Here is a 12,507-nt window from a genome sequence, read left to right as displayed (position 1 = left end):
AAAAAAATTTAGATGGATATACGCCACATTGTTTGCATAATTATAATAAATCTAATACTTGTGGTGGTGTCACTTTAAAGAATAGATAAAAAAACAGAAATGCAGAAAAATAAAATATAAAGTTTCCCAAGGAAAAATGAATTTATGGCATTGGTATTACCATTAAAGAAGAAAAAAGAAAAATAAAAAGCAATGATAAAATTGGCACACAATTTACACTAAAATTTTGATTATTTTATAACATGCAAAAATAAACGTATAATATTGAACTTTCAAAAAATAAGAAAATTTCTAATGAGTGAATTAGTGGTATTGGTATTACCTTTAAATAAGAATTAAATGAAATAAATATTATTTGAAATGAAGTTGTCTAAGGGAGAAGAATTAGTGGCGCTGGTATTACCCTTCACAAAGAAAAAACTAGAATAAAGACTAAAATGAAATCAGAAAATTGAGCTTCCTAAAGAAGAATGAATGAGTGGCATCATATTACCCTTGAAGAAGAAATAACTTAAAAAAAACTCACACCCAAATTTGCGCCAAAAATTGCACATTTTGTGATATGTAAAGAGTAAGCATATAATAGTGCAATTTCCGCACTCTAGTATATTTTACACGTATATTTTACACACATATAGTATAGTAGTTGCATATATACTTACGCACACAAATACATATTGATATTTTCTAAGAAATAATGAAGCAGTGGCATTGGTATTACCCTTAAAGAAGAACACAAAATGAAAATAAAACTTAAAACAAAAACTTGCACCTAATTTGCACGGAAAATTGCGCTTTTTAAAATGTGCAAGAATAAACCTATAATAGTGAAAGTTCGCACTCTGGTATAAATTTAAAAACATACTCCCTCCGTTCCTTTATATAAGATGTATTTGTTTTTTGATAAAACTCCAAAATGTAAGGTGCATTTCTTCTAATTCCTCATAATTCCCATGTTAGCCCTTCAGAAAAAAGGAAAGTATCTTTCTCCTGATTGTCTGTATCTCTCCTTGTAGCAAAAGAAGGAAAGTATTTCTCTGTCGATTGCATGTATCTCTTAGTTTCCTAGACTAACTGATTTACTTGCCACTAACAAACAAATTTGCCAAGGGTAGTTTCGTCCTAACTTGTCTATAATTATGTGTTTATTCACTGTGTCGAAAATAATACAACTTACATAAAGGAAAGGAGGGAGTATTGTATAATACTTGTGTCTATACTTACACACACACAAATAAAAAATGACGCTTTTCCAAGCAAGAATGAATTAGTGCAATTGGTATTGCCCTTAACTGAAAAAATAAATTAAAACTAAACAATGAAAAAATGTTGTTTTCTGAAAAAGAATGAATTAGTGACATTGGTATTACCCTTCAAGAAGAAAGAAAATGAAATAAGAAACTTTAAAAAATGAAGTTTTCTACGGAGTAATGAATTAGTGGCATTAATATTACCCTTCAAGAAGTAAGAAAATGAAGAAGAAAAAACATGTGCACAAATTTGCACTGAAATTGCACTTTTTATAACACGATGTTACACACATATTGTATTATACTTATGTGCATACATTTATACTCACCCAACATCCCACAAATACCCATAAGAACCAAACTACTAAATAAGAAAATAAAAATAAAAATAAACACACATAAAATCAGGGGAAAAAGGAAATAGGGAACAATTTGCAAGCCAAATAAGAAAAATGATTGGCCCCAAAACAGGGGCAAGTTGAAACCCAATCGTTCGAGGCATAAACATACTATACATATACTTATGGTATTCTTACATTAAGAGGCTAGGTCTCTTTTCCTAGCAGCCTACATTGTTTGGTATGTTAATGACGTGAGAATGATGGCCATGTATCCAAAAGCTAAAGTTATACCTAGCAATTAACAAAAAAAAATCCCAATGACACTTGAGGCTATCTTATATTTTTATCTCGCACCAAAATTCTAGTGGAATTTTGGTAGCTGAATTATATCACGTCAATCATTTATATTCCTGGAAATTCGTCAATTATCTTTAGTTCATTTTAAAATCCCGCTTTACAATGTCAATTCTACTTAGCCAGTACATTTGATCCTGACTTTGTTGCTTCATTGTTGATGGTCTTCATCACTCGACGTATGTAGTTTTAGTTTTGTACTTGGTATGGGTATTCAAGGTTAGCCCTTGTTAAAAGTAAAGCACATTTAGTATATGCAATGTTTAGAACATGCTCATGTGAATCATGCACCCGAGATCATCTTCATTCAATTCTTGTAAACCGGGATTATCCTTCTCTAAGGTAGCAGAAAAGCACGGTGCATATGTTTCAAAGGACTATAGCTAAACTGTAGTGTAGGCTAGGTTATGTTCGAACATGGTGCTAGGATGATGTAGTTTATGGTTTAAACTGAACTTTACTCATTGCTTCTAGTGAAAAAATGTTTATCCAAGTTAACAGTTCCCCCAAAGAAATTACAAATTTCACTATCTTATAGCTTTGCTGTAAGTAATATTGTGTGAAACTCTGAGTCATCTTAATGTGTTTAAAAAAATCCTAATGTGTTGTTCTAAGTTATGTACGAATGGTGTTCCATTATGTGAATAAGAAATGTTGGAGCATATTACTCCAAAGCCCCATGTATATAGTACAATTTATTTGAGGTGCCTTTTTCCCGTTGCCTATAATAGAAGGAGTAAGCTATTATTGGTTATAAAACATGGACAAGTATATATACTGATATTAATGTTTCCAGGATGATGTATGTCGCTGCTCACTGGCCTGGTACTTGTTACCCGCATTTGATATTGTACTGCCGACCTAGTACTTATTACACACATTTGATATTGTACTGATCTATTTAGTTACATGAACTCATGTCTTATCAAACAACCCTTGAAAAATGTAAAAATTCAGGTCATAGTTGTCATGTAACATCAGTAGGGGTGCGTAGGTGATGTTTGGGAGGGAGAAACCTAAAAGTTGGAAATATTCTCTTACTACCTAGAAGTTGTCATAGTCAATATGGTCTCATGTGGTCTTGCTTAGGTCTCAAAATAACAGCGAGTATGTCCAGCAAGCTTTCACAAGAAAGACAGTAAATGAAATCTACTATTTGGTACCTAGAAATTCCGAACATTAATTTTGAAATTCACATGTCAAGATCATTGCAATTAGTATTCTTATGTTATTATGTTGAGTATTTGCATTACCACAATAAAGAATGTTGAGTGTCTGCACACCAAAAAATGGTGTATTATCATGCATGGTGGTTTCAAGTTTGCTTACAAGAAGGTATATATGTTGATGTTCTTCACATGTGCTAGCTCAGCGTGTGCGGATGTGCATGTTGCGCCTTATGGAAAGCAACCAGGGAAATGGTGTTGTGTACATGTAGATTTTATTTGAAATTAGTTCAGCTTTATGAGGTTCTATACATATTAAAAGGAAATATGTTGTACAGCCTGTCAAATAACTCCCTCAATTGATTTTTCAGTTCCATGATTGTTTAGTTATACTAGCAAGATACCCGTGCGTTGCATGGAACATCAAGATGCATTTGTATGAGTAGTTTATCTTGTGAGAGAAAATGATGAACGAGGGAAGGCCTTATTTGCGAATTTGGAGAGGGGTGTGGGTATCTTTTTGCAAAATTGCCATAGTTTCCTTCCTATCCGTCAGATATAAATCGTACGGCCTATATTGCAGGATGGTAGGCACACCATCATCACCAACTCTGTTTTTTATAAGAGTGGAGATAATGTTGGAAGATTATTGGATGTTGATAGATGCTATGTTGCCTACAAAAAGGAAAGAAGTCCAGATAACCCCCGAGGTTGCACAAACCAGTCACTCCACCCCTTGAAGTCCAAAACAAATTGCTTAACTCCCTAACCATTCCAATACCATTTAAACGACCTCCCAATCCTATAAGGATGTAATCAAGTTTGAGGGGATTGTTTAAATGGTATTTGAAAGGTCAATGCGTTAAGTAACTGGTTTTGGACTTAAGGGGTGGAGTGGCCTGTTTGTGCAACCTCAGTGGGTTATGTATAATTCTTTCTGCAAAAGACACCAAGTTTACAACCCATCATGGAATGCTTTTAATAGATCCGCTATTTCTCATATATATGTGCGTGCAATGATTGTTGTTTTCATGACATACGTCTGATTTTCTTTTAGAAATCAGTCAGGCGTATTAAAAAGTTTTCCAAAAGAAAAACTAATACATGTTTTTTCCTCCAAAGGCGTCGATGGCAATGGTTCCCAGCACAACATGCCACCTGTGTCATGCCAATCATGCGGGCCCACTAGCCCACGTGCTCGACACATGACGGGCTGGCATGACACGTGGCTGAGAGGGCCATGCTTGGGCCTTCAGGCGAGACCCGCGTGCCAGCATGGCACGAACTATTTTTCTTTTTCTAGATACTTATAGCAAAAAATAGACCAAAAAAAGCCCAACCGGCCCGAAAAAGCATGCACACCATTAGAGCTAAACGTGCCGCGAGCTGGCCCATATAAACATGCCTAGCCGGGCCCTGTCATGCCTGATACGTTGCAGCGTGGGCTGGGGCGTGCTGTGCTGGCCCACTTGGCCAGGTTTGGTTCCCACTGGAGCGCACATGTCCTCGAGCATCGTCAACTGGCACCTCAGCGGCCCGCAACTCATATTTAGCACTTAGGTCTCGCGGGCCGGCTTCCTCCTCCCCAAGCTCGCACCAGCCAACCACCCGTATATGCGTTTTCTCTCCCCTAGCGGAAAAACTAGGGTTTGATCGCGGGCGGCGGATCACGGCGGGAGCTTGCAGTGAGCCGTCCTTTGATCACCTCTCGGATCCATCTCCCCCCCGAGCTTATCTTCCTGCTTGCGGGTGGCGGAGGCGGGTTCCCGAGCGGCATCTGGAGGGGCGTTTGACCTTGGGTTGATGGCGGGCGACCAATCTGGATCGCAGGGCAGCAAGAAGGAGAGCGTGGCAGATCTTCTGGCCCGTTTGAATCTGCAAGAGGAGGAGGACGATGAGTTCATCTGGGAAGAAGAGCTGCCGGACAGAATTGAGCCGGCCAAGTGGCTAGCCATAGCTAGGGTGCACACACCAAAATTCTTTAGCCCTAGCGCTTTGTACGCAGATATGCGGTCGGCCTGGAACCCGGCGAGGCCGGTGGTGTGGAGGAGAATTAACGACAATCTCTTTACAGCACAGTTCGGCTGTCTCGGCAACTGGAATAAGGCGATGAACGATGGACCGTGGCTCTTTCGCGGCAATGGTGTGATTATGTGTGAGTACGATGGGTTTAAGGACCCGGAGTCAGTCAAGTTGGACAAGCTGGCAGTATGGGCACAAATTCATAAGCTGCCAAATAACTTCTTGATCGAGCCGGCCGTCAAGGGTATGGCTTCAAAAATAGGGGAGGTGCTGGAGGTTCAGTTAACTCTCCCGGCTGGTTTCTTTGGGTCCTTTGTGAGGGTGAGGCTGAATATTGACATGAACGCAAAGATTAAACGCTTTGTTACAGGGAGGAAAGGAGATGAGAGAGTCCGCTATCAGGTACAATATGAAAAAAATACCTACTTTCTGCTACAACTGCGGTGAATTCGGCCACTGGCATGAGGAATGTGGAGACGGAGAACATGATGCATCCAAGTTCGAATGGGGGGAGTTTGTGTTGGCTGAGTCTAGCCGTGCTAGTTCTGGACCTGGACGTGGCAGCTATGGACCACGAGGAGGCCGGGGGACGCAGTATGCCCGAGGCCGTGGTAGGGGGAGAGAGTGCTATGATCCCAACAAGAGCTGGAGGTTTAATGCACAGGGGGAAAATTTGACTGACAAAAATGATGCTTCAGAGGAACCCCAAAGGGGTAGTGGGGACAAATCAATTGTAGATGCCGCTGTTGGCAATACTGTTAATGGTGCAGGTCGTCAAGGCAAGGGGGTCATTGATCCCTGTTCCTCAGAAATAAACAACAGTGGCTCTGTTGCTGATGTGGCGTGTGCCCCTGCAGCGACACCAACCTCAGTAGTGGCATCGGATCCTAAAGATGCTGGGGATACAGAGAACCCTGAGAGCTCAGTTTCAAACAAGAGACAAGCGGCCGAAAATACAGCTAGCTCATCTACCGCCATCATTCTCTCTGGGAAAGGGGTGGTACACACAGCAGTTGATGCTTTTGCAAATGTGGCGAGCACATATGAGAAGGAAGATGGGGGACTGACAGAGGTTCCCCCTCTACCCCCAGTCTATGTATCACCACGTAAAATGAACAAAAGGATCAGGAAATCACTTGAGCAGCAGGTGGACAGTGTGAAGAATGGAAAGGACATTTTGGCGAGGTCCGATGGGGGAGTTCGCCATGATCAATGAGTCTAATGGCGTGGAACTGTCGTGGAGCGGGCAATGCCGCGACAGTCCAGGAACTTCGCGATTTCCCGAGGAAGTTTGCCCCTTCGGTGTTAGGCGTAGTAGAAACTCAGATAAGCAAATCAGCTGCTGAAGACCTAGCACCGACGATTGGTTATGAATGCAGTTTTGCTGTAGGTAGTTCCGGCCGGAGCGGCGGACTTGTAATTTTTTGGAATAAAGAAATAAAAGTTGAGGTTCTAAGCTACTCCCGTTATCACATTGATGCAAGAGTAGAAGGGCTGGAGCATAGTGAATGGCGTATGACTTTGGTCTATGGTGAGGCACAAATAGCAGAAAGGCACAAAACATGGACAATTTTGAAAGACTTGGCAGCACACTCAGCTTTGCCGTGGGTCACTTTGGGTGATTACAATGAAGTGTTGCTCCTTAGCGAGCATGACGGAATTGGTAACAGAAGTCAAGCCCAAATCGATGCATTCAGAGATGCAATTGACGTATGTTGTTTGAAAGATTTAGGATATAATGGCAACATCTGGACCTTTGAGAAAAAAGTGGTGGGGGGCTCCTATACCCGTGTGCGCCTTGATCGAGCACTGGCAGACCCATCTTGGGAGCTTCTGTTCCCAGATGCAGCTGTTGATCATCTCACATGTGCTTGCTCAGACCACTCACCAATACTCTTGAAATTGAACACGAATTCGACTCAAGGGAGATTACCGAAGCAGTTTCGCTACGAAGCTATGTGGGAACGTCATTCTGATCTCTGTAAGGTAGTGACCGATGCTTGGTATGCAGCCCCTCAGGCAACATCGGTCAGTGATGTAAAGCAAAAATTGTCCCTGTTAACTACTGATCTGAGTAGATGGGAGAAAGAGACCTTTGGAAGCGTACGAAGCAAAATTAGAGAGCTGAAAGGACATCTGGAAAGTCTAAGAAGGAGAACAGGGAGGCTGGGTCCGGATCATTTAGAGCTAAAAATCACAGAAAACTTGGTTGAACTTTGTCATAGGGAGGAAACAATGTGGAGACAGCGCTCCCGCATCCAGTGGCTCTCTGAAGGGGATCGCAACACATATTTTTATCATCAGAGAGCAAGTATGAGAAGGAGGCGTAACAAAATTAAAAAGTTGATGGCTACTGACGGACACGAAGTCTCTGATCAGGAGGAGTTGGAAACCATGACATCGGAGTTTTATCAAAATTTATTCACCTCAGAAGGTGTGCAGAACATGGAAGGAGTACTAGATACGGTACCTTGCAAAATCACACAAGCTATGAATGACTCTCTCACCAAACCTTATACAGTGGAAGAGGTAAAGAAGGCACTTTTTCAGATGTACCCCCTCAAATCGCCAGGCCCAGATGGATTCCCTGCAAAGTTTTTTCAGCACCATTGGGATACATGTGGAGAGGAGGTGACTAGGGCTGTTCTCCGTATTGTCGAGGGTATGGAATCTGCAGAGGCTATCAATGACACACTCCTGGTATTAATTCCCAAGGTACAAACTTCGTTAAATTTGTCTCAATTCCGGCCTATAAGTTTATGTAATGTGCTATATAAGATTGCCTCAAAAGTCATGGCAAATCATTTGAGGGAGATCTTGCCTGACATAATTTCTGAAGAGCAATCTGCTTTTATTCACGGGCGTTTGATAACTGACAATATTATATCATCCTACGAATGTTTACATTTCATGAAGAGGAACAAGGCGCAGAAACATAGATCATGCGCTCTCAAGCTCGATATGATGAAAGCCTATGACAGGGTTGAGTGGGCCTACCTTCAGGCAATAATGGAGAAACTGGGTTTTGATCATCATTGGATCTCGGTTATAATGAACATGGTGAGCACAGTATCTTTTTCAGTTTTATTTAATGGGAACAGATTGCAGAGTTTCAAACCATCAAGAGGTATCCGGCAGGGAGACCCTCTTTCACCCTACCTTTTCTTGTTGGCGGCAGAGGGCCTTTCGTGCCTTTTAAAATCCAACAATCAGTCATCGCAGCTCAGGGGCATCCAGGTGGCATAGTCGGCACCGCCGGTTAACCACCTTCTTTTTGCAGATGACAGCCTGCTGTTTTTCAAAGCAAGTCGAGAAGGGGCGGAGGAAGTGTCAAACCTACTAGATGTTTATTGTAATGCATCTAGTCAAAGGGTAAACAGAGACAAATCTTCAATATTTTTTAGTAAAGGTTGTCCCCAGAATGTGAAGGAGGAAGTAAAGATGCTACTTCATGTTCAGAATGAATCTCTTAGTGAGAATATTTGGGCATGCCCTCTGATGTGGGAAGATAAAAAATGGCACTTTCAAATATTTGAAAGATAGAGTTTGGAAGAAGATTCAGGGTTGGCTTGAGAAATTACTTTCTATGGGAGGAAAAGAAGTGCTTATAAAGTCTGTTGTGCAGGCTATCCCGGTTTATTCCATGGGATGTTTTAAACTTCCACGGGGGCTATGCGAACACTTGAATATGATGATAAGGAAATTCTGGTGGGGAGCAAAAGAAGGGAAGAGGAAAGTTGCATGGGTGTCTTGGGATGTGATGACCAAACCGAAATATTTGGGAGGCATGGGGTTCAGAGACCTGGAATTGTTTAATTTAGCGCTTCTAGCTCGTCAAGCATGGAGACTGTTAGAGAATCCAAATTCCTTGAGTGCAAAACTATTGAAGGCGGTATATTTCCCGGGAACATCTATTCTGCACGCACAAATAGGATCACACCCATCGCAAGTTTGGAGGGCCATAGTGGAAGGAAGGGACGTCCTGGTTCAGGGCTTGATTCGGCGTATTGGTGATGGAACATCCACGGAGATTTGGAACCACAACTGGCTTCCCAGGGAGAGCTCAATGAGACCCATCACGACTGCAAATGGTAATCTTTTCCTTGTCTCAGAACTGATTGATGAGACATCCTCTAGATGGAGAGAGGACCTAGTTCGGCATACTTTCTTACCCATGGATTCAGAGGTGATTCTGGGCATACCCTTATGTACAAGGAACGTGACAGACTTTTGGTCATGGGCACATGAGAACAATGGTAACTTTACAGTTCGGTCGGCCTATAAGATGCTAGTCAACACCAAGTATAGTCGCGAAGGTTGGTTGTTTCATGATGCTGGTAGCTCGAATACAGTGGACTCGGCAAAGCAATGGACTAATCTATGGGGCTCACTGATTCCTTCAAAGCTCAAAGTCTTTCTTTGGCGCTTGGCTAAACATTCGATACCCACCTTTGACGTACTGGAGCATAGAAACATGGCCGACTCTGCATGCTGCCCTCTTTGCGGGGCTCCTGATTCATGGCGCCATGCTCTTCTGGACTGCTCTCCAGCAAGATGTGTATGGGCATTGGCCAATGAGACGATGGTGCAGAAGATGACTGAAGTTAAAGACACACATGCAAAGCAATGGATTTCAGCTATGCAGGACCTGTTATCGCACGTGGAATACACTGAGATGGTTGTGCCACTTTGGGCAGAGTGGTATTCCAGAAGAAAAGCTGTTTATGAGCATGATTTTCAGGCACCCTTGAAAACACATCACTTCATCAGAAGGTATATTCTTGAACTGGGAAACATAGAACAGAAGTTGAAGCCCACACAAACAGTAACAGAATTTTGGTGAAAGAGCCATGGGTTAGGCCACCACAAGGTATATGCAAATTTAATGTTGATGGTGCTGTATCAAAGAGAGGTAACAGAGGGACAACAGCTGTGGTGTGTTGAGATGATCAAGGAATTTATATGGGATCGTCGTCAATTACTTTTCCTGGAATTCTGGATGCACCTACGTTGGAGATACTTGCATGTAGAGAGGCACTAGCACTTGCTTTGGATCTTCAAATCCGGAAAGTCTTGGTGTCCTCAGACTGTTCTACAGCCGTCAAGGAGGTGAATGCAGGAGAGGCAGGACGTTGTGCTGCTATCATTAAAGAAATCAATGAAATATCAAAGGAGTTTGAGAGTTGTATTTTCATTCATGAGAGAAGAAGTAGAAACCTTGAAGCGGATGCTTTAGCTAAATTTTCCCTTTCTTTGGATATAGGTAGACATGTTTGGTTTGCTCAACCACATGATATTGTAACGATTCCGGTGAACTTATATGAATGAGAATCGTTTTTACCCCTCAAAAAAAAAACTTAGCTCTCGCGCTAGCGACCTAGGCGCACCCCTCAAGCGCCCGATGTAGTCTTTTGGCCGACCCATTCCAGGTTTATTCACCATCGGTCTTGGGAAGGTGAACCTTCCCCAAACCGATTTTTGTTTTTCCTCCGGTTTTTTCTTTCTATTTCTTTTACATTTTTTTCCTTTCTTACTGTTCATATTATTTTTTTCTGTCTTACTTCTTTTTCTTTTATGTTTTTTCCGAAAATCTTTCAATTTTCTAAAGACTTTTTAAAAACAATATCATTGTTTCAATTAGCGATTTTTTTTCAAAACCATGAACATTTAAAAAAATGTGAACATATTCTGAAGTTGTGTGCATTTTTCAAATCTTGATATGTTCTACCAATTCGTCACAATTTTTGAATTTTTGAACATTTATTGAATCTCAAGAACAATTTCTGAATGCATGAACACTTTCCGAATTCGTGAATATATTTTTAAAACACCGAACATCGTTTGAATCGAAGAACTTTGTTTCAAAAATTTGGAATCGAATTTTGAATTTCGCAAACATTTTTTTTTGTGAACATGTTTACAAATTCACGAACATTATTTAAATTCCCGGAATTTTTTTTAAATCCATGTGCATTTTTTACGCAAATGATTTGCAAAACTTTTAACATTTTTTGAATATGCAAACATTTATTAAAAAACATGTACATTTTTCTAATCCACAGAAATATTAAGATTTCTCTAACATTTTCAAAATGATGGATATTATTTTTGAATTCATGATCATTTTATGAGTTCTTGAACATTTGTTTGTCAAAATTCTGGATTATTTACAAATTTGGATTTTTTGGAATCCTGAAATATTTCAAAGAGAAAAAATATACTAAAGATAAAAGCAAAAACACAAAATAAAAAAACAGGGCGCGCCCCCTCCCCCACGCGCATGGGCTAGCCCAACAGGGCGGGCCTGGGCGGTGAGTGATGCGCGCCCTTATGTCTCGCTTAGAGCGAGTCAACGGAACCTTGCAGTAAGGGAACAAAAGATGGGGGCCGGTAGCAGCCTCGTTTTTCTTTCATGATTTTTGTCTTTGTTTTTTGCTTTTTTGTAATTTTGGTTTTGATTTGAAATATTCTAAAACTGTATATTTCAAAATTCACTCTACATAAAACATTTTTTAACAATTAAATGTGTATTGAGAAAAGTTTTATAACGTATACGAATAATTATAGAAAAAGGTAGAATGTTTATGAAACAATTTGATCACGTATTCTAAAAAAATTAGTCAAGAATTTGATTTTTTTGAACAAGTGTTTGAATAATGTTAATCCAGCACTTGGGAAATGCTAAATGTGTATAGAAAATTTGTTCACCATGTAGTTGAGAAATAATAACTACAATTTGATTAGATATATAAAATTTCTAATTATGCATTCAATAAAAATTTTGAACAAAAATTTGAAAAATGCTAAACAAGTATTTGGAAAAATGTTAATCAAGCATTGGAAAAAATTAAATGTGTTTATAAAAAATGCTGACCATGTGTTAGAAAATGTTAATGTTGGCTTAAAAATATATTAATCAAGCATTTGAAAAATATTAAATGTGCATAGAAAAATGTTGACGATGTATTAGAAAATATTATTCTATTATTTGAAAATCTTTTTGAAGCATTTGAAAGAATTTAAAGTGTGTATAGAAAAAATGTTGACCATGTATTCAAGAAATGCTGACCATGTATGTGAATTGTTTTAATCATGTATTTGAAAAATGTATATCAAGAATATGAAATATGTTTAAGTATGTATAGAGAAACTGTTGACCATTTATGAAAAAAAAATGTTAAACTCGTATTGGAAAAAGGAAAAAGAAACCAAAGAAAAAAAAAGGAATTGAGAAAGGAAAAAATGGATAAAAACCATGAAAGGAACAAAAAGAAACCAAAAGGAGGACGAAAGAAGAGACAAAAAGATGTATAATGAAAAAAATAAAACCAAAGAAAACCAGGGGAAAAATCCCTGAGATAACCGAATAGAACA

The 12,507-nt window shown here is 39.7% G+C and overlaps 1 protein-coding gene across 1 annotated transcript in view; it reads right to left on the bottom strand.

Annotated features, from left to right (window-relative positions):
• LOC123170815 (uncharacterized) overlaps window positions 1–2,826 on the bottom strand; it is a 5,707-nt gene extending 2,881 nt beyond the window's left edge. Inside the window, exon 1 of the mRNA XM_044588561.1 lies at window positions 2,803–2,826. Within this exon, the coding sequence (XP_044444496.1) occupies window positions 2,803–2,826 (24 nt within the window). The remainder of the gene's footprint in view (window positions 1–2,802) is intronic.
• Window positions 2,827–12,507: the final 9,681 nt, after the last annotated feature.

This window comes from Triticum aestivum, chromosome 7D (genome assembly GCF_018294505.1).
Source record: "Triticum aestivum cultivar Chinese Spring chromosome 7D, IWGSC CS RefSeq v2.1, whole genome shotgun sequence".
NCBI classification, from domain to species: Eukaryota; Viridiplantae; Streptophyta; class Magnoliopsida; order Poales; family Poaceae; genus Triticum; species Triticum aestivum.
The sequence above is the reverse complement of the archived record's forward strand: the minus strand, read 5'-3'. Positions and strand labels throughout refer to the sequence as shown.